Source organism: Rhineura floridana, chromosome 10, assembly GCF_030035675.1.
Source record: "Rhineura floridana isolate rRhiFlo1 chromosome 10, rRhiFlo1.hap2, whole genome shotgun sequence".
Taxonomy (NCBI): Eukaryota; Metazoa; Chordata; class Lepidosauria; order Squamata; family Rhineuridae; genus Rhineura; species Rhineura floridana.
Window position 1 is genome coordinate 37,903,707 of NC_084489.1, and position 15,809 is coordinate 37,919,515.

Sequence of the window (15,809 nt, forward strand, 5' to 3'; positions counted from 1 at the left end):
AAACATGTGTATTATAAAGCAGATTAAAAATTAGAGCCAACCTTTCACAGAAAACTGAGATAAAATATCACTGTTGTAGCACCCCAGCTGATGTCATTTCAGCATCTGGTGAAGCCTTTTTATTTTTTCATGCCTTTTAATTAATCTTTATTTCTTCTTATGATTTTACATTGACCATTTAAGAGATGCTGCTGCTTTTAGATGGTTTCATTTTATATTATTATAAATGTTCTTGTCTTTTAACACTTTGTTTGTAATATGTCCTGCAAATTTTTTTTGGTGTTTTTTTAAGCATGAAGTAGAAATAGTATATAAAATTATAACACATAAAACCTAATAAATGCTTAAAGCCTAGATCCACAAAGGCAAGTGTTCCATAGCCTCAAACATTTTTTTAAAAAATGTCACCTCTCCTATATAGCTTCCTGAGCCTCCTTAGCTGCTCATCTTGAGCAGCTGTTGTGAGGACTCAATGGGAGGCCACTGTTTGGAACTCTTTTGGCTACACTGCCCATGTTTCTGAACATCTGACCTGCAGATATTTATCTCATCTCAACCCTGCACCTGCTTAAATTCTTTGGGATTTGGAATAGTCAGGTGCAGTTTGCCCTGTTGCTAGAGACTGTTGCCTAAAATCCCAAAGGCAGGTTCTTTGCCCTCCTCGGATAGAAATTGTAGAGCAGGGGTAGGGACAGGTGGGCAGTCTGTGGCCCACAGACTACATGCAGCCCTTGGGCTAATTTCATGTGGATGAAAAGGAAGGTGTGGCAAAAAGAGAAAAGAGGGGTGGCCCTATCCATTTTTGGCTCTGGCTCTGCCCACTTTTGACTCCAAACTTGCCTACCACCAGTACACAGCCCTTGATGGATTACCCTCAAACAGATGCTGCTCTCAGCAGGAAAAAGATTGCCTCCCTCTGCTGTAGAACAACCATCTGTTCAACTACCTTCCCCGAAAAAAGAAAGTTAAGAGTTAGGATGGTGGTTGATTGGGAAGATTCACACTGAAGTAGTGTGAAGCTAGGACTAAACAGTTGTCTGTAACATTGCTTTCCTTTGGAGATGTGTTGATTATCTTAGCTATTTTTTCCAGGCTTGCTTTTACTACACGAGATGGCCATCAGTCCAAGTAGCAACTTAGTGCTTGTGTGAATCCAGGCACAGCCTTTGCCTCTTTAGGAGGTATAAATTTAAATGGAACCAAATAAAAACATTACACAATTCAGTAAACATTATGAATCTTAAAAATGTGGTGAATATTATCAGATGGACCATCTGTACTTTTGCAATACATCCTTTCCTTCACCATCCATGTTGCTGAAATGTAAGGAATCAGTGGATTCTTGCAGAACAAAAATATAGGTAGTCTAATATATTTAAAGTTAAGTTGCATTAAATAAAGTAAATAATTTTGAGAATAAGGGCCTACTGCTTGTCAATTCATCCCTTTACACTAGCTGACCAGAGCACTTGATAATAAGAGCAACTTTATTTTGTGCAGCACAATCCTAGTTCTCAGATGTAACACCCATAGTGTTCAATGGCACTTACTCGCTTACTGAGCAATTAGACAGAATACTGTCTGTACTCTTTCCTCATGTCTCCACAAGTACCATGGCTAAAGACTTTTAATATATATATTTTTAAAAATTAAAAGCTAATAGTTCAGGGAAGGCCCTGGAATTATCCTGAAGGGGCTAGGCCTCCTTAGTCCCTCCCCACGGCTCTCACCCTGACTGATCCCACATTTACCTAAAAGCCAGTAGACAAGACAAGAATCAATAACCTTACAGAACCCTGAGAAGTTGTTTCAGGGGCTCTAGCAGGGATGGGGAATTGACTTATCATTTGTCACCCACTTTTGGCAAGTGGACAGGGCTGGCCAACTGTAAATCACTTGAAATCAGATGATGCTCCCCACGGCTCTCACCCTGACTGATCCCACATTTACCTAAAAGCCAGTAGACAAGACAAGAATCAATAACCTTACAGAACCCTGAGAAGTTGTTTCGGGGGCTCTAGCAGGGATGGGGAATTGACTTATCATTTGTCACCCACTTTTGGCAAGTGGACAGGGCTGGCCAACTGTAAATCACTTGAAATCAGATGATGCTGGATGAATCAACTTCAAAGGAAGAATTAGGAGTGTACTACTAAGTGTGCTCCCAATTCATCCTTTGAGCCCTGGATTTAATTTAAGCTGGGGCTGCAAAGGAAAATTCTGATCCCAGCAGGGTTTGCATTCAGCAGGGATGGGCTCCACCTCAGGGTTCTTGGATTTAAAAGGTGCCAAATTTAAGCCCTGCTTGCAGAAGAACAACTGGGAGCAACTGTTTTACCTGCCCCACACCTGACATTGGCATGGGGCAGGTTGAGTATACTGGTGGGAAACAGCCAGTGGCCAAATTGGGATCTTTAGCAGGCTTGATTTGGCCCACAGACTGGGGGTTCCCTGTGTCTGGTCTATAGGATAGAGCAGATATCCCTCTCCAGGGTCAGAGAGTGGGCTCTGCCCTTAGGAAGGGAGACCTCCACCTGCAGGAGACCTGTAATCTCCACAGAACAAGCCTCACTGACATTGCTAAAAGTGAAAATTGTTGCCAATGGCAGGAAAATGGTACAACCAAAAGCAAAAACCCAGAAGAGGAAGGAGGAGCACAAGAGCACTGCCATGCCCTGCCCTCTCTTTTGTCCTGTTGCCAAAAGCTTGGCAGGATGGGTAGATGTGGCAGCTTGTCCACCTTCGGTTCCTCTCCCTTCCCCTTAAGGATTGCAACCTCAAGCTAATAGCCACCAGTTCAACTATTCTTCCCAAGGCAAATTTTATATTTCCAAACAAACAATAAGGTCCAAGACAGGAATTTTAACTTCTAAAACATTGAAGTGACAGAAGGGATGGGTGAATGTACTAAGATAGAACCCAGGTTGCATCTTGCAGCCCCACCTCACAGTTTTATTAGTTAGGAACATAGCAAGCTCCCTTATACAGAATCAGACTATTGGTCCATCCAGCTCAGCATTGTGTACAGTGTAGACTCTTCAATGGACCAGCAACATCTGCCTGGGATTTCCTTCACTGTACCAGGAATCAAACTGGGACCTTTGCATATAAAACAAGCTACAGCCCTTTCCTGAGGAACATTTGGTTTCTGACAGAACTGTGATTCTTCTGATAAGCCAACCATTGTTTTTGATTCTTGTCCTTTCTTCTCCCTGCCCCCACCCTCCATCCCCAATTTTGTTTTGTTTTCAGGATCTTGGTTTAGCCCAGGTTTCTGCTACCAGCACCAAGTCACCAGTCCCTCTAGGCTCTATAGCTCATCAGATCTACAGGATCATGTGTGCCAAAGGCTACGCCCAGAAAGACTTCTCATCTGTATTCCAATTCCTGCGTGAAGAGGAGACCTTGTGAAATCCCTTTTTGACAGTGGACACTGTTAGAATCCAAACTGCCTTTGGAGCCTTCTTGTCGGTTACTAATTAAATACATGGGTCTAATAAAAGATCATGAGTCATGATCTTGCCCACCTCTATCTGCTCAGTCACAGCAGATGCCAGGATGTATTGTCTAATATATTGAAAGATTATGAGAAATGGTTTTGGGGGGGGGGTTAAGCTTGTTTAACAATACATAATTTACTTAAAGAAAGAACTATAATTGGGTTTCAACAAAATCCAGTATATATGTACACAAAACTGACAGCATGGTTTCTAAACCGTGCAAATGTTACCTGTGACTGAAGGGACTGATTCTGAGCTTCCTATCTAAATAACAAACAATTTCAACTTAAAAAAAATTATTGCTGTGAAGAATTTTCCTGATTTTTTTTAAATCTAGCATTGGCCTAATTATAACTGGTGGATTTCTCATGACTTTAGTGGTGGAAAGGTATGTTAGAAGATGTTTGCAGGTTATTGGAAAGCTGCTGCTTATATGGTTTTAAATGGTAGTTAAAATAATACTCCGTGTGTGTTTAATACTATTCTTTGCTAATCTAATTATATATATTTACCCTTTTCACATATTTTCAAAAGGCTCATGTCTACTAACCTCACTGATACACATTGCTTTGGGTATATCCCACATTATTATAAAGCTAAATAAATAAACCCCATTACTTTGAAATCAAATAAAATCCAAGATGGTGAATGGTCACTAAAACTGTTTGTTGTTTTTATATTTGGTTTCCCTCATAATTTTTGGATTCGGTGCACACAAATAACAGTAAAGATGCATTTGAAAACATATATATAAAGGGAATCCAAAACCTGTCTTGCATAGATGTGCAAAGTGTGTACAGATCTATAGATGGCTATATTCGTTAAAGTTTCCCTGGTTTAGAATGCAGTCCACATCCTTTAACATTGAGAACCACAATCCAGTGCACGTAAACCCTGTTAATCTTTCTGCATCATAACTTGTGGGTATACTTTGTATTTTTTACATGAAGGAACCCTCTGAACCTATTAAATGTTAATCAGAACTGGCTATTTCCCCAGTTTTTGGCTGTGGGTGGGAGGGAGAAAAACTATCCATGCATGAGACCTAACAATCATTATGTAATTTTGCTTTGCTGTTAGGTACACACACCTCTATGCTTAATGGTAGAGACCAAGTGGAGATTTACCATTGGCTTCAATGAGCTATGGACCATTAAGTTCATGTTTGTATGTGTCTGCTGGATCCCTTATACATGTTTAACCCTAATGCTGCATTGCCATAAAATATGATTATTGTATGTACGTATATATTGGATTATTCCCATTAGTTATGTTGAGTAGGGTCAGTATTCGTATGTTTTCATCAATTTAGCTCATTCACTGGACAATATTATATGTCTACTCCAAAGCAAGTTCTGTTGAGTTCAGTGGGGCTTTCTCCTAGTTTTAATATCTCAGACCTCAACAGGTTATGTGGAAGAAAGTTCCACTGAAAGTAAGTTTTGAATACAGTCAGGTGTTAAAACTGTATTTTTTTTGCTGCGTAAACAAGTAAGTGCTTGGGAAAGTGTTATTCCAACTGCTGTACCCAGCATGTCATCTCAAAACATGTTTCACGGGTCTTATATTAATGGGAGGATAGCATTGCAGGATGATAGCCTAGCACAAATGTTTACTATTATGGGGTACTCATACATGCATTTTTTGTCCCTGCTTTTCTTCTTCAGCAACTGCCACTACTGAACTCTCCTATTTTTGTAAAAGCAATTTGTGGATATGACATGAGAGCAGTTTAAAATGAAACACAGGGGAAAGTATATAATGTTTCACTAACCCATAAACTGTTTTGCTGGACAGCTAACTCTCAGAAAAATCAGAGGCATGTGTGCTTTTTCAAACTGTGGCTCATAATGTAGAGACTGTTGTATTGTATTTTCCATTTTACAGGGCGAGAGGGGGAGTCCTAAGACACTTTGTTGAGTTGATCACATGGACGCATAAACAGTCTAATATATATATCTCTGCTAATGGTTGGTAAAACAGTCTAACAAACCTGCATGTTCAAATCATGAGTCTGGTATAAAATAGAATATAATGAAATGAAAAATAGAAGATAAATAGATGGAACAAACCTGCTTTCATGCTTTGGAGTGTTTATGGTTTAAGATTCTCTCCACAACTATGAACACTGGAAGTGTGTGTGTGTGTGTGTGTGTTTAAAGCCAGTGTTCTCATCAGTTCAGCAATTGGTCCTTAAGCAAAAATGAATTGTGAAGTTAGCACTTAACTGACCACCACGACACAAAATCTAGATATTTCTCTGATTGGTTGGCAAACCTGAATGAAAGTAACTTTTTTTAAAAAGAAAAGATAAAGATAGATAGAAATATTACTGTGTGCTTTATTTGTGAAAAGGGTTTGTTAAAGATATAAGAGTCATTCCTATGAAAAATCTTGGCCTGTACAATAGCTTGAACCAAGGTATTATTTAATTTAATACTACAGCATAAAATCTGCTAACAGATTTTTAATAGAATCCCTTTGTAGATAAACATAAAGAGAAGACTGCTATTCCCCATTCTCCATAACTGTGACCTAGAACCTTCCTTCTCTTTAGGGGTCAGAGATAATTAGTTATGTCTGCTTGTTAAATGTTGAGGTTTGCTGAGCCAAGGTCCCAGGAAGACAGGCTGTTCGTGAGGTAACTATATAGTCTATCAGACACCAGGCTTTACCCCTGAGTTGGGAATAAATGAGCATAAATATCATTTTATATAACAGATCCCATAGCATTTGCAAAATTTATCTGATAACACAACAGATAAAGGTCAGCTCACCAACTGCTGAATCACAGCAGCTATTCAGCAGTAAATAGAAATAGTTACACTTTTTTAGCATAGAGTAGCCTTCTGCAGATAGAAGTTTGTATTCTTCTCTACACATTTCTGTGTGGGGGGCCACAATTGCAAACCTTTCTATACCTATAGTCTAGACATTGGCTATTACCTCCACATGTAGGTACAAATGGTGTGATCTGTACACTGCTTTTTTAGCAGCATAGAGGTCATGCAATTCTAGCCTATGCACATCAGACTTCACGCACATGGGGGGGGGCTGCAATCACAATGCCATTCTCAGCCCTGTTTAGGAAAATATGGAGAAGAATATCTGCACAGGCAAATGAGTAACTCATTTGATAAAAGAAGGAGTGGGAGATTTCAATAAGATTAGCATTCGGGCACACAATATTTTGTCTGGATTTCTGTGTACACAAACTTTTTTCATCATTTTTCTGCTGTGTGTGTGTCCATAAACAGATATGTAGCCTGGTAACATTTTATCAGGGACTACAGGTGTAGGAAAGTTTTGCAGAGGTTAACAAGAGTTTTTGCTTTGTGCTAAAATCTATAGCATAGCTTGCTTGCTTGAACTACCTGGGTTTATTTTGCTAGCACTGTTCTTTCACTCTCAAGTAATTCTGAGATTTGCCCCCATTTCTTCTGCTCTCTTTGCATATCATCACCACAATCTATCCCGCTATTTCCAATTCAAGACTTTCCATACTGGAGCCCAAACCTCACCATATGGTAATCCCACATTTTGGAATTAAATCTTTAAAGGGAAAACCCCTCTAAGGAGGGTTTTTTTTTAAAAAAAATACCAAATTGGCTCCATAAGAATTCAGCAGCATGGAATGTTGTAAGACTGAAGGGGGAAAAGAACTGACAACCAGGTGGGATGTGGAATCAGATGGTGTGTATAAAAAGAAAGGAGGTGGGACATAGATATGGGGAAAGAGTATAGACAGAACCATCACATTGTTCTAATAGGTCATTTACTGATCCACATTGTGAAGCTATTTTAATATGTCTTCAGGGACAAAACAGAGAGCTGGAGAAATCCAAGAGATTAACTAGCAGAGATTGGGCACAAGTGTGACCCCAATCCACCTCCCCAAAAAAACCAAAATGGAAGAGAACACCATAACTAGGCCTATAAGGACTGAGTCTGCTCAGTGGGCACATAATGATGGCTGACTGTTGGAGGCGAGTGGGATGGAATGGATTGGCTGAAATACTGGACAGAAGCATTCCACGTGACAATCATGTTGTTGCACTTGTATTATGTATTTTCATCATTATAGGTCAAATAAGCTAGAGGACTATGATAGATCGTGCATGTGTTTGGGGCTAAATGAACTTGAATCTAAAGGCACGTCTACATGCAAGGATAGAAGTAGCTTTCAGAATAAATGCTGTAAAATGATGGTGTTCCAGTTCTAATAGTGCATTTATGATTCTTGCATTGAGCAGGGGATTGAACTCAATGGCCTTATAGGCCCCTTCAAACTCTACTATTCTATGATTCTAGTGGAAGTAGAGCCAACACATAGATGATACCAGAACTCTGTGGGGGTCTTGAATACCTTTGGTACATTATTCATCACTGTCTGCTCTTCTTCTGCCAGCAAAGTATTTCATGCCATTGATGATGGACAGTATGACTTATGACTCTGCTATCTGACTTAAGATATTTATATGCCATTTGTCAGTGTAGACACAGAATTCACAAAGTAGCTTTCAGAATAAATGTTATAAAATAAAAAAAATATCCTAGTCACAATAATAAATTTAAAAGTAAAAACTTACATAAAGCAAGTTAAAAGTGAAATTCTCTGGCAACTTCAGAAGCAGCAATGAAATATCATTGTTTGATTAAAAATAATTATTTTGCCCTCATGCCTCAAGCTAAGCAAAGGTGGACTTCTCAAGGGAGGGTGTTTCGTAAAGAGAGGACCATAACTGAAAAGTCCCTGTCCCCAGTCACCATGTATCTCATATCTCACCATATGAGCATCCTCGTATGGGAACAGACAGTTCTCTAGCAGTTGAAGGGGTGGTGGTGGTCATATAACTCCAAAGTTTGTAATCTTAGGCTTCCAATGCTGCTAGTCCAGTAGGAGTTATCTAGTCTGAACAGCAGCTCCTAGGCTACCTGCACCATTAGTATCAATAGTTGTGGCTTTTTTTCTTGTGAAACTATTTGTATGTGTGCCCCCCCCCACAATTGCTTTAATTTTTTTGTTGGATTTTCAATAGAGTTCTATAAGTCTCTTCCACACATACTCAATACCCTTTCCCTTGGACCTTAACATATAATTAAGCTACTTTAGTATAACAAAACTGTCGGGTACTAAAGATCCCTCTTCCCCTCCATCCCCACTTCTCTCTCTCTCTCTCTCTCTCTCTCTCTCTCATATAATTACACACATATACCCCTTATCATTCCCTATTTGTCCTTGCGCACAATTCAGTGGCCCTTGTTGAGAAAAAAGGATATAGTTTGTTTACTGAAGTGTGTTGTGTTTGGGCCATTAACATGGCTTTTGCTCATCTTGCTGTTTTTACATTAAATCAATCACGTAGCAACCAAAACCTAAAAAGGGTGAGAAATTTCACAGCTCTTCCAGGAGATTTGTTTAGTAATAGAGTTTGGTTAATAGCAAGTAGCTTCTCTCTTGCTGCAATCTAGCACAGAAGTCTGAGCAATAAAGGCCATGCCAAAATGTCCTGCCTCTCCAGAGGACCCCTGAGGCTGTCACTTTGGCAGCACTGTTTGATTCTTTTGCCTTGGTTGCCAGGAGCCTGGTGGCTTGCTTACATTCAGCTTTTGTTTATGACCTAATGTAGCTCGTGGTTTCCAGCTTGGATTGAATTAAGCTTTTTAGATCTTACTGTTTTGCATATGTACACAACTGAGCTGACAAGTGTATATTTAATATGTTGCCCTGACTCTGAGAGTAATGGTGGATATTCAATCTGCCGTGAGCCAAAGCAATGGGAGGGGGCAATGATGTGTCAGCCAGGGCTTGTAGGAGAGACTCCAGCAAAAAGCATGGGAATGCTTTATGCATTTCTGCAAGCACAGAATTGAATCTCTCCTTTTTATAGAAAAGTAATTTACAAATAGATTAGTAAATTATCAAGCAAAATAAATTTCACATAATGTGTATTTTGTATATGTACATGATACACATTATGTGAAATTTATTTTGCTTGTAAGTTTTGCTAGTAAAATAAAAACCTCTGCTTTATTAATCACAATTTAGATAGATAGATAGATAGATAGATAGATAGATAGATAGATAGATAGATAGATAGATAGATAGATAGATAGATAGATAGATAGATAGATAGATAGATAGATAGATAGATAGATAGATAGATTTGTGATTAACAAAGCAAAGGTTTTTATTTTACTAGCAAAACATTTCAGTTCCACCTTCATCAGCTGCTAATATACAAATGCTGTTACCAAGGTGGAAGTTATAGAACTTTGGGGATAGAATGCTCAGAGGGGCTTCATTTGAAGCTAAGTGATGTTTGTACTGTCCTCCAGGTTAAGGCCATGTGTCCAGGGACTGTATCCAGAAGTACTCCTTCGTAGTCAATGCTGTTGGATCTGTTGGCAGCTCTACAATTGTTACAGATAAGTCCAACAGGCTGTGGACATCAGTGTTAATATTTTGCAACTGGTTGTTCCACTTTTTTAGTCAAGATTGCCCATTTGTGGTTTCTGAAGTGTGTGCATAGGTCAGTTGTAGTTTTTCCTACTTATTGGTATGGCATCCTGGTTTTTTGCATTTGATGACATAAATTATATTGTAGGACCTGCAGGTGATGTTCTGTTTGATGTACACGTGCGCACACGCACACACACACACAGAGCTTTTAACTTGCATTGTGAAGTTACAGTTTTCGTAACATTTTTTCAGACTTCATTACATACTTCACATGTACCACATGGGAAACTACCCACAATATTTTCAGAACTTGCTCTCCCTTTCCTTTGTACTTTAAACGTTCCTGGAAAATCTAGACACTAATATGCTTCAGTATGCTAATATATTTGGGATGTGTGTTACTTTTATATACAGAGAAACATAGAGAATTTGTCATATTCTGTGTACGTGTATTCTTAAAATACTGCCAGACTGGGATAGTTGAGGTTTCCCAAAACATTTAAAAAACTACATGCCCATGTGATGCACACATATATAATAACTGGAGCAAAACTAGCTCTGACAAGTGCACTACAGGCACACTTTTCCTGTCCTGAAAAGGAACAACATGCAGGTAGATCTGTCTTCATTTTATTCAGATGATCCTGTTCATTCCTATTTGAAGCTAATCTTGTGTGGTCTGGTCCAATAAGGGAGGACAGGATGTGAGGCAATATTATAACTGAAGATTCTTCAGGTTAAGGTGAGGCAAGTCCTAAAAGCATAGGAACATAACCACCTTATAGCAGTCAAGCTCTTTGTCTATCTACCCCAATACTGTCCACTCCAAATTGCAGTGGCTTTCCCATCACTGGAAGCTTTTAACTGGTGATGCCGAGAATTCATTGTGGGGCCTTCTGAATGCAATGTGTTACATTTTAAAAATAGATTTATTTATTTATTTATTAGATTTATTAGTCGCCCATCTGGCTGGTTGTCCAGCCACTCTGGGTGACGTACAGAATAAAAACATACAAATACATTAAAACATTAAAATCTCAAACAGTAGTAATAAAATCTAACCCACCCCAAAAGCCTGTCTGAAGAGCCAGGTCTTCAAGGCCTAGCGGAAGTTCAAATTGTTGTTGTTGTTGTTATTATCCCCACCCTTCACCAGTAGGTCCCAGGGCAGGTTACAACAGTTTAAAATTCAATGTCAAAAGCAATTAAAACAGATTATAATTGCAGGAAAACATACACCTCAAGTGTCAAAGGCCAGGGTAAAGAGGTTTCTTTAGCATTTGCTGAAAACCGTACAGTGAAGATGTCAGACACACAGGTGTGGGGAGGACTGCTACAGCGAATGCCCTCTCCCAGGCCACCATTCCCTGGACTTCTGATACCGTAGAACTACCAAGAAGGCCCCCTCTGTGGATCTTAACATCCTAGGGAAGGAGGTGGTCTCTCAGAAATTTGGGGCCAGAGTTGTTTAGGACTTTAAAAACTAGTGTGAGCATGGGCTCTACTAATGAGCCACCATCCTTCCATAGAAGCAACTGTGAGGGTGCCTAGACGTTCGATACAGGCTCCGGAAAGAGCTGGAAGTAGGAGTAGATGTTGGTGGAGTTCAGCTGGTAAGCAGAAACAGGGTTGGCCCATTAGGGCAAATGGGATACTGCTCCACCATTCTCACTCTCCCAATCAGTGAGCCTGCCTTCTTACTCACAACAACCAGTCCAGCAGGTGGCCCTGGCTGTCAGCTTCCTCCTCCTTAGTCTCAGTGTTGCCCCTGTAGGAGGCAGTATGGGACAAAACTAAAACTAGCTGGCTGTTCTTATCATTGGCTCAGGCTCTATCTACTGTTGGCCGTCCTGCCTTTCAGCCTACCAGTCCCAATGGGCACCAGCTACCACTGGACAGTACTGGCAATACTGACCTAGCTTTAGGAGGAATATATTCCATGTAACAGTGGGCAGCCTAGGTATCACCATCATTAAACTGGGTCTGGGGAAGAAGATCCTGGACCGAACAACTATCTTTAGAGGCTAGGGACTTGGGCAGTAAAGGGGCAGCAGAGCAAGAGGTGGAGGCTGAGTGTGATGTTCTTACATTGATTTAGGCTAACCACCCAGAGCTTTTGCCTACAAGATTCTCCTTTTGTTTTTGCATGTTATGTTCTTATCTACTAATCTGGACTGCATGTTATTTAACTAGGCTGTAGACCAGGCTAGCAGCTGGGATGAAATGCTATAATTGTAAATTGCTTTGGATTCTGTTGATTTCAGGGAGACTTAATCTGCTTAACTGTGTTAACTGGATTAGGCTGTAATATTCTATAAAATTTATTGAGGATTTTATCAAAGAACTTCTCTGTTGCAGCAACAAGCAAACCCATGAGTATATTGGCACCTCTGCTATTAGTAATGCAAATTTACAAACAAGAAAGTACTAAATAGAAATAATGCACTCTTTGAGAAGTAATAAACTCTTTGATCTTTCTTTGAAGACGGGAGTATAGGTTTAAACTACCTATTCAGGAACAACCAGATGCGCATAAAGACCAATACTTTGCTTTGATAGAAAATTGCTGAGACCTGCCCGGCTGTGCTGTTTTGTAAACAGATTAGTTAAGTGTTCATCAGCCCCAATTTACATAGTATAACTCAGTGTATTTCAAACCCATTGCCAACATCAACAAACGTTTGTTTGAAGTTTTAGGAAAATGTATTGTTTCTATCAACCTGAAATTGCAACTAGATAATTATGTGCAAAGTACTCATTTCAAGAGTGGGGTTGTTTGCAATCCATTTAGTTTAATAGGCAAATTGGTGCCTGCTCCATAAAAAGAGAGGATAGTGGTATAGGTATGATTTTGGCTGTCTGGTGGTCAGTCATTATGTGCCACAGACTTGTATAAATCTGCACTGTTGGAATAGTACACCTAGTGACCCAGTTAGGATGTAATGCTAAGTCAAACCATGGCTTATTTATTTATTCATTGGATTTATATCCCACCCTTTCTCCCAAAGGAGCCCAGGTTGGCAAATGAAAGAAAAAGAAAACCATACTAAAAACAGTTAAAAACATTCCAAAGCACAGTTATAATTAAAACATTCTAAAGCACAATTTAAAATATTGTAAAACACAGTTAAAAATATAAAATATTATAAAACACGGTTAAAAAATTAGACCAGTGGCAAAAGTTCCCTTTCTGGGTAAGGTTCTTGCAAGGGTAGTTGCCAATCAGATCCAGGTACTCTTGGAGGAGACAGATTTTCTAGATTCATTTCAGTCAGGATTCAGGGTTTGGTGTGGAAACTGCCTTGGTCGCCCTGTACAATGACCTGTGTCAGGAGAGAGACGGGGAGTGTGACTCTGTTGATCCTCCTTAATCTTTCAGTGGCTTTCAGTACCATCGACCATGGTATCCTTCTGGGGTGATTGTCTGAGTCGGGTATTGCAACCGCATTGCAGTGGTTCCATTCTTACTTGGATGGATGGCTCCAGAAGGTGGTTCTTGGGGAGCATTGCTCGGCTCCGTGGGTTCTCCAGTATGGTTCTCCAACTACATGAAACCACTGAGTGGGGTCTTACAGAGTTTGGGAGTGTGTTGGCATCAGTATGTTATGCAGCTCTATTTCTCCTTTTAATCTTCCGCAGGTGAGGCAATTAGTGTGCTGAATAGGTGCTTGGTTACGATAATGGACTGGATGAGGGCCAATAAACTGAAGCTTAATCCAGACAAGACTGAGATGCTGTTAGTGTGTGGTGCATCTGACCAGCTGAATGGTTTACAGCCTGCTCTAGATGGGGTCACATGCCCTTTGAACGAGTGGGTTCATAGTTTGGGGGTTCTCCTGGATCCATTGCTGTCGCTTGAGGCACAGGTAGCCTCAGTGGTGCAGAGTGCTGATTCCCTGAGATAATATTGTGGCCATTTTGCACATCCTTCTTTCCTTGCAGTCCAACAGGATTTGTAGAGTTGTACATCCCTCCTCCTTAGTCAAATGCAATAGCAAGGACATAAAAAATAGCAGCTGGTGAGAGATGAGAGTTAAAACTGTCTCAAACACTGTATAGAGGAATGGCAGTATTTCAGGGCACATAAAAAGCAAAGGGGGGGGACGAGACTCTAAAATCCACAGGATAGCAAAACCTTTATTAGGACAAACTCCCCACCCACCATGCCCCGCAGGCCAAGTTTAACCAGTGGACAGAGCTGCCCACCTGTCACCTGATGTCACAGCGATATCCAGTGACACAGATGGACTCATGGTGCTTTGAAACTCCAACAATCAGCTGCTACCATAGTCGGGGCTTCAAAGTGCTGTGTTAGGCTCCCTACAAGCATCAACAATCAGCTGTTCATCAACAATGTGCTGTTCATGCAGAGAGCCCTACCCAGCACTTTGCAGAGCCGACTATCAGCTTTTCAAAGAAAGCACCATGCACAGTTCTCTGCAAGCACCAGCAGTCAGGTGATTGGCAGTGTTTGGAGGGAGTCCAAGCTATGTGCAGGGCTTTACATTCTCCATTGCCAGTCATGAGAGTAAATTACAATTGTATGGCTTTCCCTGGCCAAAGCTCTCACTGGACACTGAAATCTACAGTTAAGGACAAATGAGACATGAGGTGAGAGGTGTATGAATGCATCTTGAGCCAGGCAGCCCTACAGTCCCACTGAATATTACCTTAATGTTGCTGTGTTGTTGTTTTTAAGAAGTGCTTCAGCTACCATACTTTAGCCAATCCACTCCCAGCCCAAAAATTGAGGAAGAAGGGGGGAGGAAACACTTCAAAAAGCATGGAACAGGGCAACACCCCCAGCACCCATGGCAACATTGTTGAGTCCCACCAATGGCAATCTAGCATGGTGATATACTGCCCTCATGAGAGAATGCCCCTCTTCAGGCATTACCAAAATGAAATGGCATTGGAGGCACAAGGTCATGCTCTCCGGCTCCAGCCCCTCTGCTCCTTCAGCAGCAAGGTCTGAGGGGGAGTTGTAAGCCTCTGCCATGTAAGGCTCACCTGTGAAAATGCCCTGAGCTAAGGTGAGAGGGAAACAAACCAGTCATCAGTTCTGACGTGACTCCACTTATTTAGCAGTTGTCAGGGATAATTTACAGTTACACAAGTTGCCAAAAAGATTGCTGTGGTCTTCCCCTGAGGTAATAAAATCCAGTTTGCCAAAGGACTGACCCTATAATTAGGCAAGGCCACAAAATGTCTCTTTAGTTTATAACTTTACCACCTGGGTTGGGGACGGGGCACTATTTGGATTTTATGTCTCGGGGTCAACATGCAAGCCCATGTCCACATTTTTAAGTGGAAACAGCAGGTGGGAGGTCTCCGAGCCCACCTAGCTGTCATGGGACAGAGTTATTAGAAATGGGAGGAAGAACAGTAGGTTGAGAGATGCTTTAGCACTTCCTTCTACCATATCTTTTTCAGCTGCATGTTTATTTTATTTATTAAAACATGTATATCCTGCCCTTCTAGTGTAAAAACACAACACATGGCAGCTTACAACGTAAAACATTACAAGAAAGAGACAGAATAAGAAGGGCTTTTTTAATTACCTCATAAAATAAAAGCCTACTGGAATAAAAATATCTTCAGTTACCAGCAAAAAGAGGGAAGGAAGGAGTCAATCCTCCCTCTGCGGCTAGGTGTTCCATTTTGTGGTGTTTCATTATCTGGGGGCAACCACAGAAAAGAACCTTTCTTCTAATCCAACAAGCTACACTTCCACTACGCAGGATATAAACAAAGGCTTCTTCTTTGGATCTTGGAGAACAGGCAGGATAGTATGAGACAGTTAACTAGTTTGTATATGGATGGTCCATTGATTTCAACTAAACTTA

The 15,809-nt window shown here is 40.5% G+C and overlaps 1 protein-coding gene across 2 annotated transcripts in view; it reads left to right on the forward strand.

Moving 5' to 3' along the window:
- The window catches only part of HIBADH (3-hydroxyisobutyrate dehydrogenase), a 116,673-nt gene extending 110,846 nt beyond the window's left edge, over positions 1-5,827 (forward strand). For both annotated transcript variants that reach the window (XM_061587618.1, XM_061587619.1), the window contains exon 8: positions 3,253-5,827. In XM_061587618.1, the coding sequence (XP_061443602.1) occupies positions 3,253-3,411 (159 nt within the window). In that variant the 3' untranslated portion in view covers positions 3,412-5,827. The remainder of the gene's footprint in view (positions 1-3,252) is intronic.
- The last annotated feature ends 9,982 nt before the right edge of the window (positions 5,828-15,809 follow it).